The sequence below is a fragment of the Annulohypoxylon maeteangense genome (genome assembly GCF_022496945.1).
Source record: "Annulohypoxylon maeteangense strain CBS 123835 unplaced genomic scaffold GGS22scaffold_2, whole genome shotgun sequence".
Classification (NCBI taxonomy): domain Eukaryota; kingdom Fungi; phylum Ascomycota; class Sordariomycetes; order Xylariales; family Hypoxylaceae; genus Annulohypoxylon; species Annulohypoxylon maeteangense.
In genome coordinates this window covers 662,924-676,121 of record NW_025953249.1, presented here as the reverse complement: position 1 = coordinate 676,121, position 13,198 = coordinate 662,924, and the positions used below count along the sequence as shown (strand labels likewise).

At 48.0% G+C, this 13,198-nt stretch overlaps 5 protein-coding genes across 5 annotated transcripts; 2 read left to right on the top strand and 3 right to left on the bottom strand.

The window, feature by feature from the left end:
- The first annotated feature begins 26 nt into the window (after positions 1–26).
- On the top strand, positions 27–3,013 carry GGS22DRAFT_152272 (uncharacterized protein). Its single transcript, XM_047959655.1, has 4 exons — positions 27–235; positions 314–394; positions 453–2,542; positions 2,600–3,013. The coding sequence occupies exons 1-4, from the start codon at positions 211–213 to the stop codon at positions 2,690–2,692; spliced, it is 2,289 nt and encodes a 762-aa protein (XP_047822581.1). The 5' UTR covers positions 27–210; the 3' UTR covers positions 2,693–3,013.
- A 289-nt stretch (positions 3,014–3,302) lies between these two features.
- Positions 3,303–4,442, top strand: GGS22DRAFT_62717 (enoyl-CoA hydratase/carnithine racemase). The gene has a single exon (XM_047967590.1). It carries the CDS (start codon positions 3,406–3,408, stop codon positions 4,261–4,263), a length of 858 nt encoding a protein of 285 aa, XP_047822580.1. The 5' UTR covers positions 3,303–3,405; the 3' UTR covers positions 4,264–4,442.
- On the bottom strand, positions 4,443–8,263 carry GGS22DRAFT_196622 (uncharacterized protein). Its single transcript, XM_047965860.1, has 6 exons — positions 7,434–8,263; positions 7,021–7,382; positions 6,820–6,962; positions 5,485–6,767; positions 4,927–5,426; positions 4,443–4,859 (listed from the first exon to the last, which is right to left on the bottom strand). Exons 1-6 carry the CDS (start codon positions 8,097–8,099, stop codon positions 4,622–4,624), a joined length of 3,192 nt encoding a protein of 1,063 aa, XP_047822579.1. The 5' UTR covers positions 8,100–8,263; the 3' UTR covers positions 4,443–4,621.
- A 653-nt stretch (positions 8,264–8,916) lies between these two features.
- Positions 8,917–11,227, bottom strand: GGS22DRAFT_152260 (uncharacterized protein). The gene is made up of 6 exons (XM_047959654.1): positions 10,944–11,227; positions 10,771–10,894; positions 10,151–10,715; positions 9,774–10,094; positions 9,582–9,713; positions 8,917–9,520 (listed from the first exon to the last, which is right to left on the bottom strand). The coding sequence occupies exons 1-6, from the start codon at positions 11,155–11,157 to the stop codon at positions 9,230–9,232; spliced, it is 1,647 nt and encodes a 548-aa protein (XP_047822578.1). The 5' UTR covers positions 11,158–11,227; the 3' UTR covers positions 8,917–9,229.
- GGS22DRAFT_152258 (uncharacterized protein) lies at positions 11,218–12,284 on the bottom strand. Its single transcript, XM_047959653.1, has 3 exons — positions 11,823–12,284; positions 11,711–11,755; positions 11,218–11,651 (listed from the first exon to the last, which is right to left on the bottom strand). The coding sequence occupies exons 1-3, from the start codon at positions 12,108–12,110 to the stop codon at positions 11,568–11,570; spliced, it is 417 nt and encodes a 138-aa protein (XP_047822577.1). The 5' UTR covers positions 12,111–12,284; the 3' UTR covers positions 11,218–11,567.
- Positions 12,285–13,198: the final 914 nt, after the last annotated feature.

The following is a 13,198-nucleotide window of genomic DNA, read 5'->3' as shown; positions in this document are numbered from 1 at the left end:
CTTCAACTCTTGAACAAACCTTTCAACATCAACCTTTGAAGATCTTCTACGCGAAGTAACTTCCTAGGTAACCCACCTTTGCGCCTTCAAGTATTTTCAGGAGGTGTCTAATTATTAGCACGCGCGTCTCAACATCAACATCGTCGTCGGACCCCTAAAATCCCTACACCACTCCCCGTTATACTGTAGTATTATCTCGCTCCTCGAATTATGGCGTACAATCCCTATGGCGGAAGTAAGTTGATGTTTGGAGTATTTGGATATATAACTATCTAGGTGTTGAGTATGTGCTAACTATCGTACTTTCGTCAAGTGCCTGGCTTCGGCCCGCCTCCGTCTTACAATTCATATCCTGGTGCCGCCGCTCCAGGACTCCCGTCTGCTCCTGGTCTAGGTCAGTAGCTCTATGGTAGAGTAAATATTCGCGCGACACTCACTGATACTTCTTTTAGGACCTCCTCCAGGCATGTCTGCCCCAGGAACGGCGCCGCCTGGCGTTCAGCAGCACAACATCAATCAAGCTAATCGACCTAGCGGTCTACCATCCAACTTTCAAGCCCCCCCGAATATGCCCAATATTAATTTCAACGCCCCCGTTATCCGCCTCGGTACGAGCTCCACGAAACCGGCAACCCCAGGAATGCCGGGTCGCAAAGACAGCGAGAACCAGTCTTCGTCTGGACCAAGGGCCGGCATAGGTATGGATCGCGGCCTGGACCAGACTCGACAGGCCCTGCGTGAGAATATGCAAGCATTGGTCCCTCCCACTAGAGAGGAGATTATACGAACCGTTTTCGTGAGCGGCATAACAGACGGTATTAGCGGAAACGAAGGTATCGAGAAAATACTAGGTGCTGCTGGTAAAGTGCGCCGCTGGGACCGAGCTACTGACTCTAGTGGCAAGGAGGTGGCCTTCGGTTTTGCTCAATTTGAAGATAACGAGTCGCTATGGATCGCCTCTGAGGTTCTGAAAGACATTCAGATACCCATAAAAAAACAAGTATCATCAGATGAACCCGCCGGCGACGACGAGACCTACGCCGAGTTCGAGAAAGCGGCCCTTCAGATTCGGTTCGATGAGAATTCGTCCAAGTACTTGGAGGCTTATAAAGAAAGCAGACCTGATGATTCAGGTGCCGAGGCAAGATGTGAAGCTGCCAGAGGTGCGTTGAAGCAGACCATAAAAAATCTCTTTTATCCTACATCGCGATCTGGAGCAGACGCAGATGGGGATGTCACCATGGGTGATAGTTCTGCGCAGAATGGAGAGAACGTTGAGGTGGTTAATATCCCCTTGGCACAGGAGGACGAGCTAGCCGACATTCCGGCTGAGATGCGCGAAACCGTTGCTGCCGAAATCGCCGCATTTAGAGAACGAAGTATTAAACGCGATTTGGAACGTTTGAAGAGAGAGGAAGAGCTCGAGGCAATGGAACGCCAGCGTAATGGCGCATCGCGACCCTCCCGACTATCGTCACCTCCCCCCTCTAGTGCGAATAACATTCCGTTAGGACCACGCGGTATGCCTAATGCGCCTTCTGGGCCCAAGGGTCAGAAATCTGACCTGGGCAAGGATTACAATAGATCAATCAATTTCGTCAACGGTGGTACAACAAATGGGGGTCTATCTTATAACAGAGAGGATGAGAATGACTCTGCTAGCGACGACGAGCTAGAGAAGCGACGAATTGCGAAACAGAATGCAGAGACAGAAAAACTCTACCTGGATGCCGAACGTCGATGGCTAAATCGAGAGAAATCTCGTACAGCCGCACTTGAGCGAGAGAAGGAACGCGATGAGTCTGATGCGAAGGACTTTGCCAAGAACCGGGACAAGATTTTACAACGACTCAAGCATTTCGACGACGACGCAGAAGCTTCCCGAAAAACTGAGGACTATTACAAAGACAGAAGTGCATGGATCAGAAACCGTACGGCTTTCAGAGCTAGAGAAATTGCAGCCGACGATGCCGATCGACAAGCCGAAGATCAGGAGCGTATTAAGGAGGAAGCAGAGCGTGAGCAAGCCAGGGGCATGGCTGACTCATTTCTTGAGAGACAAGCTCAGGAGATGGAACAGCGACAAGTTAACCGAGCTGGTGTCGCTGCGCCGCAGCCCTTCAAGCTATCTCTTGGCGCCGCCGCGCAAAAGGCACAAGCACAACGTGCAGCTCCCCAAAGAAAAACTATCGCCGAAGTTGAAGGTCTACTTGAGGACGAAGACGAGGATGCGACTTCTAGACGCCAGCTTATTCCTATCCAATTTGAGCCTGCTGCTGCTGCGGCTATGTCCGACGAAGAGCGTGACCAGGCCGTGCGTGCATTGGCTCAGGAAATTCCCAACGAAAAGGAAGGACTCTGGGAATGGGATGTTAAGTGGGATTACTTGGATGAAGGCGTCATCCGGGAGAAGCTCAGACCTTTTGTTGAAAAGAAATTGGTAGAGTATCTCGGTGTCCAAGAACAGCTATTGATCGAGGTAGTTGAAGAGCACCTAAGGAAGCATGCTAAACCTGGTGAGCTAGTCGAGGAACTAGCAGAGGTATGTAATATGCATTATTACGATCACTTCGAACAATTTACTAACTGCGTATTCTAGGCTCTCGATGACGAAGCTGAGGCTCTTGTGAAGAAGCTTTGGCGAATGGTTATCTTCTTCACCGAAAGTGAGAAACGTGGTCTTTCTGCGTGAGGTGGATGTTTCAGGGTTTCATTGATGCTTCGACCTCTTAACATATCAATTAATTTTCGTGTAGCTACATAGCACAACACAGGGCTTTGAGATACTGGGGAGTTGAGGTTTACGAGGGTTGGTCTTTGCAATTGAGGACGACGGTCTCATAGGAGTACCTAGTGAGTTATATCATTCATGCAAGAGAGGGCATAATGAAGATCCTCTGTACAATCCATAAGCACATGTGTGGATAATGACCTTTGGAGGGACAGCTCTTTGATGCTGCATCCTAATCGCGGAAATAAAATGGTTGCGGGTCATTGCTGTAATGCAACATCAGCGGAATTATCCGTCTTTCATAATCCATTTTCTGTGACATGCTTGCTGCGATTCCTTGGACGTCAGGGGTAGCTACCACATCCGGGGTATGCGGAGAACTGTGGGTCCACCGGAATACCGAGGCAATTCCCCACAACTAACTCCAATCCCCAATCCTTCAGTAATCATATTGACACTTCAAGGTGAGAATTACCTAGGTACATACATCAGTAATATGAACATTATATTCTTTGTTTATTATAATTCCAAGCCCAAGCTTATCTTTCTTTTCACTTAGACTTATATCCTTCCCAAATCAACCCCACCTACTTTTACATTCCAGCCTCAAACCCTTAAACCTCAATTCCCCCTTTTCACCAAACCATACCGAACCATCCACTCACTCTCCCACCATGTCCGCCACCACCAAACTCCCCCCTTCGCTCACCACGCCACCCCCACCTGTGCCACACACCATAATCTCCTTCCCAAAACCGCACATCCTCCTCATCACCCTCAACAGACCCAACCAACTCAACGCCATCCCGCCCGTTCAGCATTTCGCCCTCGAGCATCTCTGGGACTGGTTCGACGCGCAGCCTTCCCTCCGCATCGCCATCCTCACGGGTTCCGGCCGCGCCTTCTGCGCCGGCGCGGATTTAAAGGTCTGGGATGACACCAACACCTCCAACTCCGCCTCGAAAAATCCGCCGGAACTGGTTCCGCGCGCGGGGTTCGGGGGCATGAGTAATCGCGGAGGTCTGAAACCGATTATCGCCGCGGTCAACGGGATTTGTTTCGGTGGCGGGTTTGAGATGGCTATTAATTGCGACCTCGTGATCGCGGCGGCGGGAGCCAAGTTCGCGCTTCCGGAGGTCGCGATCGGGGTTATTGCGGTGGCGGGGGCGTTGCCAAGGTTGGTGCGCAGTGTGGGGAGGCAGAGGGCCGCGGAGATGGCGCTTTCGGGGAAGAGGTACGATGCCCGCCAGATGTTGGATTGGGGGCTAGTTAATGAGGTTGTGGAGGATGGGGGAAAGGTCCTGGAGAAGGCGGTGGAGTGGGCGGAGAGGATCGCGGGGAATAGTCCTGATGCGGTGGTTGTGACGAGGGAGGGGTTGAAGTTGGGGTGGGAGGGCGTGGGGCCGGAGCAGGGCACGGAGATCCTCCGGACGGGCTGGTATCAGCGGTTGAAGGCGGGTGAGAATATGGCGGAGGGTGTGAAGAGCTTTGTTGAGAGGCGGAAGCCGGTTTGGAAGGATAGTAAACTGTGATCCGGATGTCGGAGTTGAGGAACACGTGCGAGATTGGTAGCAGGCTTAGAGAAGTGTAGAATTGGTAGGTACAGGACGACGTCGAGACTCCCACTCTCATTGAATCCATCCATCAAATACCTATAGCGACTAAATAATGCGACGGCTGTCTGGATATCTGTTAAAAATATACCCGTCCCATGTAACAATACCTACAAATTTTGTAAATCCCTCGATCGCATAACCCCTTTTTACCATACAAGCCCCTTTTAGTTCTATAACCAAGATATCATATACGATAATCTATCAATAGCAGCCGTTAATCATTCAACCCATTATCCCTGTTGAGTTAGCATCGTAATATGTCACATTTCCTCTCTTATCTGAGAAGACTCTTTATGTTTGACATCGTTGCCGATCGGAAAGAGCCAGGTCTAGTCCTCGGGGCCTGCATCGAGGGCGACACCGCATGTGTGGATGAGAGACCTGGGAAGGATGGGTTCGATGGCGATGTTGGTGATATCTGGGATGATGTCGCTACATCGTACTCATCAACGAAGCTTCCTATTATCATCTTGTATACGTCCCCAGATATGTGCTCGGTGTCGATGACATCTCTGGATTGCAATGTTAGTAACTATATCGATACGATGTTGGGTAACGTTTCGCGAGGCTGCGACATACGGGATGGAGTACTTCTTCTCGATGTCGTCATCGAGATGCTGTAGTATATCCGGAACCTCATTTCCACAGGCGATGAACTGAATAGTAAACCATCGCTTCTCCAGCTTCTGTGCGAGAGCGGGCTTCTTGAGGAAGTCTGCAATTGCCTTTTCCACGTCAGTAGAATTAGTCGTCCCTCCCCAAACCCCATCGGTAAGTATTATCAGGGTCTTGGCTCGCCTTGTGTCCAACAGATACTTGTCGAAGATTCGGGTTAGAGTCTTAGCCATATCCGTGTTGATGTTATATTGTTGGGACAGGGCATCAGCCTTAGCGTCTCTAAACTTAGAGATAAGCTGTTTGTCTGAAACATTGCAAGCATTGCGGTCCCCTCCAAGTGTGAACTCAAGATCTAGTCCATTTTTATCCAACCCGCCAACTTTAGATACCAAGGTTTCCAGGACGGTTGTCATCGTCTCCCACAGTGGCAACATGGTCATATCGTTGTCCACAAGGAACATCTGCGGTGGATATCAGTGGCTGGACGCGAATAAACAACTGGGTTCAGCGGAGCCTTACGATGTCTCGGTCAAATAGAAACTTTTTCAGGAAATCGTCCTTTTTCTTGGGATGAAGATACCTACTTAACCCCTTCCCTTTGGTCTTTAGCGACTGATGCTCTTTATACATTGGCCACGATGGATCTATGCCAGACTTTCCAGATGAAGGCGACGCCAACGATGTGTCCTGATAGTCGCTGAGTTCTAACCCAGACATTGTAGGTACACGGCTTTCCCTCGAGGTTTGGGAGTACCCATTCGGAGGTAGCTTAGTTTCTATGTGGAAGTCATCGTTGTCTGGACTTTCAACGACCGAGTTGCCATATCCTGAAAACAGCGGATTTATTATTGTAGGAGAGTATGGCGAACCTGACGTAATTACCTCTTTTTCGAGATGGGTTTTTGAGGGTCTGGGAGGTGTAGAATGTTGAAACGGCGGTGTCACACGTAAAGCTGGTTGGGTGGATTCTCGTACAACAAGGTTTTCGCGGGATTGGGATTCGGTAGGGCCTAATATCAAAGGTATCCTCGAAGACCCTCTGGCCTCGGAGTGTTTGATCTCCTCGTTAAGATACGCATGGATTGCTTTGAATGCGGTATCGCTTGGGGTTCCTAGTGCTTCTTGGCGATGAGCAACTTTCCCCTGAATCACTTCATTTATCCTCCTGGACTTGTTGATTCTGCTAGATTTTAGGCGCGGGTGACGTTCGACAGGATGCAGCAGATATTGTGAAGAGGAAGAGGAATCAGGTGCTCCGTTATCATCCAGAGCGTGAGAGTTCACCAGCGAACTTTCGTTCTCAACACTTAGCAAAGCCTCTCGAACTGATTCGGCGACTGATTCAAGTTCTCCATCCTCCACAAGTTTATCGTAATGATCTTGTGCCTTCACCAATTGACTTTGGATAGAATCATATAGCGTCGAGCACTTTGATGGACGAACGGATTCTGCCAACAACATCGTCTCATCAACCAGGTCAATGATCCGCCCAGTGATTGTGTCATTTACCCTCAGAACTTTTTTCAAGTATTTATGCCAATCGCTCACTTCCGGGAGAACATCTACGCCATTATGGAAAGCATCATCAGCTGCCGGTACCGTGATGTTCTCTCCTCTCTTCTTTCTTTCTCGGAGTTTCTTGATTGCGATTCGTCTGAGTTCATCATAAGCGCGGACGCCCTGATAGCCAAGGGCTACCCATGTCGCTGAGACAGATAAAACACAACCGAACGACCAAGTATCGATTGCTTGAGTGACACTTTTCGTTGGGTCGTCTCGTGCGCGATCGCATTCAGGGGCACCTAGAAGAGTAAGCACCAGTGGAGGCATGTATCTATGTATGTAGGTAATCACCGTAAGTCTCTGTTCCTCCAGTTATACACTGTTTCGGGACTCCTCCCGGGTTCTTTGGCTTGAATTTTGCGAACCCGAAGTCCGCCAGTTTGAACTCCCCATCGACTCGCAGTATATTGTCAGGCTTCAAGTCGCAGTGCCACCTAGTTACGGTTGAATCAGTAAGAGTTTACTCAGTGTTTCTACGTTAGGGGTTCATACCCGGAGAAGTGATCGTACCGGCCATTCTCACGTTCCACTTCGAGATTGTGCATCGAATCTAGAGCTTGTGCGACGTTTGACAGTGAGTTCCAAAATTGGATCGTCTCCGGGTTAAGGTTTGGTGGGTAATTCCGCTGTGATGCGAAGAATTCTTCAAGGTCTTGTTCTCCGAATTCAAGAAGTATGTTCCAGGTACGTTGAACACTTCCATCCTCTAACTGTTCGTCGATCTCATACTCCCCGAGAAACTTTACCATGCCAGACAGCTCAGACTTGGCCTGTACCGCAAGATAAGCCTCCCTTTCCCACTCGAATATCTCGTGATATTCCTGAGTAAACGTTTTCAAGGCGAATACGTAACACTACAATGTTAGACTTGTCCAGATATAAAATGATAGGTAAGTGTAACTTACTTTGCCAAGTTCGGCGTCCTCATACTCTGACCGTCCTACCTCCATTGCTAGCTTTCGAGGAACCAGCGATTCTTGAACAGCCACCTCCCAGACTTGTGCTGTCCCACCCTTCATGTTGACAGCCTGCCTTTTGGCAAAAGGCATTATCCACCTCCCACGACCAGGATCAAGGAACGCATTGCGCATACTATAATCCAGAACACAGGGATAATATAACCACATCTTATCCAAGAAAGATCTCCAGAACTGTTTCGTGTCCTGGATGCCCCCTTTCCTTAAGTCATTCTCATACAGCATGGTATCGGGTATCTCGCGCGTAGGTAATCGCTTGTCGGTGATATTATATCGCTGGAAGAGGTCGATCAAATGGCCGCAATCCAACTCTAGGAGGATGGCAAACACAATCAAACAGCGGCAATCCCCATCAGAGATTTTCCAGGAACTAGGGACGTGGACGGAGCCTGACTTGTGGTACACCTCGGTGAGAAGCAATCCAGCATTGGTTGCGCGCTCCGTGGTATCTTGGCGTAACATCCATTTGACAATCTCATGGCTTCGATAATATTCGCGGCCGCAATATGCCTTAGACTTCCATTTGTTGGCCAAATTGTCATGGAAAATGTGGAGTGTGGTCTGCGGTGGCCTACGAGAGGCTGTACACTCCATCTTGAACGGCCTTGCGACGTTAACCCCGTTTATGTGTAAGGTGTGTCAGAATTATACAGCGTATAGGAAGTAAGGAGGTAGGTAGGTATATTGGATATGTCCCCGTATAGTTCCAAGGTTACCTACTATCGAAAACAAATTGCGCTGAGTCTTATATGAGGAAATAAGACAGAATGGATGAGTTTTCCCTTAAGGCTGATCTTCAAAATTATACCCTACTTCTACAGGTGTTCGCGGTCAACTTTTCTGTTTTCCAGCTTGCCAGCCTGCTTCAAGCGTGACATCAGACATATTACCTGCCCAGTAACATACCTCATAGAAGTTCTGTGTGACAGTGTCTACTCACCATGGACCACGGTGTTATAGCAGTGCCCCGAAATCTGCTGTGCAAGCCATTCCTGTCGGCTACGCGCATAGTACCACAGACCCGATCATCTCCCGAGTCCGTTTCTGCACTTATTTCGGGCAGTAGCCTCGTCATATATGACAGACATATCCAACGATCCAATGGGATATGTCTCTTATAACTTAGGTAGACAGGGGGTATAATAAAGTATTTCCTGAGGTAGTAGGTAGAAAAGGAAGAGTGCAAGGCTGGCTCAACAAACCACTGCGCCTCATTCATGGCCCACTAGGTACATAACAGGTAGGTCTAAGCTGGCTGCCCGGGCACTCCTACAGTCCCATAAGCCTTACTTTACTCGGCTTATGGCTTAGAAAAAACTTCAATGTAGGTACCTACCTAGGTACTTCGTTAAGAATTCGTCAACCTCATAACACAATAAAATCACAATAAAACCGAAAGGTAGATAGGCATATTTATGTGTGGTACAACATTAATAATAAAAACTACTTTGCTCTGCCTTGTATGTTTAGTATACCTAGTAGTTGCCTACCTAAGTACCTAACATGTACCCAGGTAATTAATGTAATGATTTTCCTACCACGCGCTTTTGAGGCGTTCGCGTACGACTGGTATGTAGAAGCCCAATAAGCGAAGCCTAGGCCTCTCGACCCCCAAAGTGCTGTCTGTGCCCAATACAAAATGCCGTATTAGGTACCAATCGTAGGCAATGCGTTAACAGGCGCAATTGAGTACCTCACATCCTGATACGATACTTCGTCATCCTTCACAAAAAAGAATCTTTAGTCTCAAGAGGCGCTTTTTCATGGAACGGCAGGACGGTGATTGAAGAACTGAAAGGACATATCAGTTTCCAGTGTGTCTTCCGCCGTTCCAGGCCAAGTTCGTTTTCTCTCCTCTTCGTCAACTTCCATCTCCTTGCCCACCAAGCAACCCCGCAGGTCACAGCAGTCAATGGTATGGTTACTTCCAGCCACCTGGACATCGCAGTGGCGGAAAAGGATCCCTCAGGACTCTCTGAACCTTGGTATTTGATTATATCTGTACTGAAAAAAGTCTATAAGGTTATTAGTAAGTGGGATAGGCTATAGTTATCCAATAGATTGTTAAATACTGACCGAAACAAATGTTGCGGGGAGAAATATAAGTGTGACGATTGTTATAACAAGCATAAATATTTGTTCTTGTTCCATGCTACGACCCAGTCGCTCTGCTCGGTGAGCTGATTGGCTTTGAAGGTGCTGAATGACCTAAATACAGTTAGCTTAGGTGCCCAGGTGGTTATTACAACGGGGGTTCAGCGAGCTTACCAGCTGTCTGCGATCGGAAATAGTCCTTATTAAAAATTCAGCCCGCTTTATCTGCATCTTAAGGTCTGCTGTAATATTTTGAACTTGGTTTCCGAATGAGCAGACATCCAACGAACATGTTTTTCTCAGTGGGAAATTCTTGTCCCTCGTCAATCTGCGATAAAACGCCACAAGAGACGACATTATATCGACATTGCTTTCAAGAGCCATGATAACTTGCCTCGTACGCTCTTCCCATATCTGCAGATCTTGGATATCTGCAGGGGTGTAAGTCTTGTGAGCATGGCCTACTCCTGACGGTCCGAGGACTGCCATGCGGTGCTTTGGGGGGCTTAGCAAGCTGCAGAGATCTCCTAGCGGTGTATGTAGGTACCTACCTTTTTATCAACAGCCTTCTCGAGCCACGAGATACACCACCTCCAATCTTCCATAGCCCAGTAGCAGTAAAGCAAATGAGCCGACAAACTCGAACGAAAAGATTTTTCAACGCTGTCGAAACATTTGTCCTGAGCCCGAGCATCCTTCCCTGTCAGATCTTTGAAGCGATCTTGGATCTCTTGATTTCCTTTGACAACTAACCATAACGTATTTCCGTTGGAAACGTCGAATTGGTGATGAAAAGCGGCAGGGCGAATGGACCAGTCATCGAGCGTAAAGTCATCTTTATTCTTCGACTTCAGCGCGACACCTTTTAGATTGAAACATATCTGATAATGTTTTCCACTCCTACCTAGTTTTGGAATGATCAGACCATCAGGTGGATCTGTGAGAATTACTTGCTCGCGAAAACCGGTAAAATGCAGGTCAGCAGAGTCGTCCTGTTGGCCAAACACATATATGAACTCGAGGAAGGCCGGCATTACTTGGTGAAAAGTTAAGATTTTCGTAAGCATAGCTCTTGTGAGCCTCAACTTCGACATCGAATGCATCCCGTATATGTTTCTTATATTCTGGTTATTTTCTCGTCCACAATTTAGAGAGCGGAACCCTTTCTCACATAAAACGACATCTGGGATCCTTCTTTCCCATAGTAATTGACGAGCCATGGGTAGTTGGTAGAAGTTCGATACCAAGCCACCCAGATAGCTTCTCATAACTGTGTACGTTATATTTGTCAACGTCTACCTAGCATGGTTAGCCGGAAACTGAGCATCATCTCGGTAAACTCACCCTTCCCACACTCAGTATCCAAATCTCGAATACAGATTTCCCATGACGATTCGTTATTATCGAACAGGTCATCTTCTCTTTCGCATAGGCCACGTTCCGCCTTCTTTAAGTATTTTGAACCTGCGTCAATCGTTTTATAGATGGTATTCATTGGGTACAACTTCGAATCCAACACGGCTTGTTGGAACTCGATAGGTACGCTAATATCCGACATCTTGATACAGTTTTTGGATTATTCTAAAAAAATTCAATATAATATTCTAGGTAATCTTGCAGGCCTGTACCTACCGATAATCTACAGAAAAACAATCTTTTTAAATGGAATACCCTCGCGTTACACATAACATTGCCTCATCGTTGCCTCGCAATAATGCCCTGGGAGACCCCTATGTGTCAGCCCAATAGGGCCGTGGAGGCTCGTATGCAGTTATGACCCAGGGTTCGCACACCGAACTGAATATGTATAAACAACCCGTACAATGAAACAGAATCGCCAGCCACAGCACATTGCCCTGCCACACACCCATTGATATAGCCCCCAATACGCCATTCGCCCTGCCCAAAGTGCACATTCCGGCTTCTTGTGCCTTTCCGATAGCGGTCGCACTGCTCCATTGATCGCCCTCATTCAGGCGTAACTGACCTTCGTCGACCGGTAGACTGCGCCATGCTCTTGTCCCTTAGGTTCGTGATAGCTTTCATATCCTCCTATTCATCATTCACGTTAATGAGTCGCGACTAACAATCATAAGTCACTCGTAACTGACCTTTGTCAATGGTTCGGGCGTCTCAAATACCCAAGAATCGTGTATCTATAATTGAGGAAAACGTTAGATAAATAGAATCTTCGCAGAGTCATTGATATTCTATCATACTCACCCTCTCCTCTTTGAAGTCCTCGTCGGGCCATTTCTTCGATAATAAACTACGAATAAGTTCCCAAGTCAATCCAGTGTAGGCACGAACCCTTTGCTGGCATCTCCTTGGCTGAGCAGCCTCCCTCTCAGCCTGGGCCTTGAAAGGTTCGGATCGCCCAGAAGTCTGACTCTTGGCAGTGCGGAGGGCGAAACTGCTCGAATTTTGCTGTTTGAAGGACTTGACTCTGGTAAGAGCCCTCGAGATCATACTGCCGGTATTTCGAGAGGTTGGGGGGTCAAAGGGCTCCATCTTGTTTGAGAAGATTCACGCATTTAAACCATGGTTATAACTTGCAAGGGATGAAATTTTAACCATCTAACATCCCATCAACCGGGTTTCCATTAATATTTTATCCGTCGCTACCTAGGTGTCAATGCATCTGGTTGCCTTAATGTTGCCTGCGTTGCCTCATGAGCTCACACCCTAAGAGTAGGTAGGTACCTACCACCTACCAATTGCTTATGCGGCTTATTGGGAGATCATTCTGCTCAGAAGTCAGCCGCCATGTCTTGCTGCCCCTCACTCCCTTCCCGCTAGTCCCCTCCGCGTGTACAGCCAGGGAGTCTTTCGCCGGTTGAATCCTACGACGTTTGAATTTCGGGATCCTCACGAACCCGATGTCACTTGCCCTGGGGCGGTATCGTACCACGTGAATTATTTACAAATTCGGTTCGTACAACTGGCACAAGGAGAAATAGGTGTTGAACCAAGGGCTTTCAAGCTGAATAATCCATACAAGGTAACACAATAAAACTGTTTAAAGGGAAAGAAAACGAACCTAGAAGTCATATGTAAGTTTAAGGGAGGTATGAATAGCACTGTGAGGGGTACTGTGTTAAAGATCTCGATCAACCAAACCTGTGGGATGGGGAGTTCCACTGTTGGTTGAACCACGATTAATTCTAGTGAAATATTAGTCCATACCAACAGAGCATAGCATATAAAACATCACGAGCAAAAAGCCAAACTTGTAGTGGTACACCACTATATTGAGCTCCTATGGAGATATGGAGTCTGACTATAGCAAACCTCCGGGCATCAGACATGACTAGCCGGCCCCGCCGCAGAGGCTCATCCATAACGACCTTTTCATAGAAGACGTCAACGAATCACTCGCATCCATATCCATCTCTGCATCCCCAGGCACCGCCATGGATCCTCGTCATCGCCGGCTAGACCCTGTCCAACGCGTGGGCACATCTCGATGTGCCCGCATCCCCATCCAACCCAACCAACCCACCACCCCTCCAGATAAACCGTGATCTGCTACCCCTAAAAAGGTAAGGGTAACATCCGATACCAAGGCGTGCTCATCATCCCGGATTCGTGCAGGCCGA

Excerpts from the sequence above, each read along its gene's own strand:
- GGS22DRAFT_152272 (XM_047959655.1), top strand. The coding sequence starts at position 211 with ATGGCGTACAATCCCTATGGCGGAA. Across the intron at positions 395-452 it reads CCCGTCTGCTCCTGGTCTAG|GACCTCCTCCAGGCATGTCT; the intron begins GTCAGTAGCTCT and ends TACTTCTTTTAG. Across the intron at positions 2,543-2,599 it reads TAGTCGAGGAACTAGCAGAG|GCTCTCGATGACGAAGCTGA; the intron begins GTATGTAATATG and ends TGCGTATTCTAG.
- GGS22DRAFT_62717 (XM_047967590.1), top strand. The coding sequence starts at position 3,406 with ATGTCCGCCACCACCAAACTCCCCCCTTCGCTCACCACGCCACCCCCA.
- GGS22DRAFT_152260 (XM_047959654.1), bottom strand. The coding sequence starts at position 11,157 with ATGTCGGATATTAGCGTACCTATCGAGTTCCAACAAGCCGTGTTGGAT. Across the intron at positions 10,895-10,943 it reads GGATACTGAGTGTGGGAAGG|ACGTTGACAAATATAACGTA; the intron begins GTGAGTTTACCG and ends CATGCTAGGTAG. Across the intron at positions 10,095-10,150 it reads AGAAGGCTGTTGATAAAAAG|CACCGCATGGCAGTCCTCGG; the intron begins GTAGGTACCTAC and ends AGCCCCCCAAAG.
- GGS22DRAFT_196622 (XM_047965860.1), bottom strand. The coding sequence starts at position 8,099 with ATGGAGTGTACAGCCTCTCGTAGGCCACCGCAGACCACACTCCACATT. Across the intron at positions 6,963-7,020 it reads CGGTACGATCACTTCTCCGG|GTGGCACTGCGACTTGAAGC; the intron begins GTATGAACCCCT and ends AACCGTAACTAG. Across the intron at positions 5,427-5,484 it reads TTCTATTTGACCGAGACATC|ATGTTCCTTGTGGACAACGA; the intron begins GTAAGGCTCCGC and ends TATCCACCGCAG.
- GGS22DRAFT_152258 (XM_047959653.1), bottom strand. The coding sequence starts at position 12,110 with ATGGAGCCCTTTGACCCCCCAACCTCTCGAAATACCGGCAGTATGATC. Across the intron at positions 11,756-11,822 it reads AGGACTTCAAAGAGGAGAGG|ATACACGATTCTTGGGTATT; the intron begins GTGAGTATGATA and ends CCTCAATTATAG. Across the intron at positions 11,652-11,710 it reads CGCCCGAACCATTGACAAAG|GAGGATATGAAAGCTATCAC; the intron begins GTCAGTTACGAG and ends AATGATGAATAG.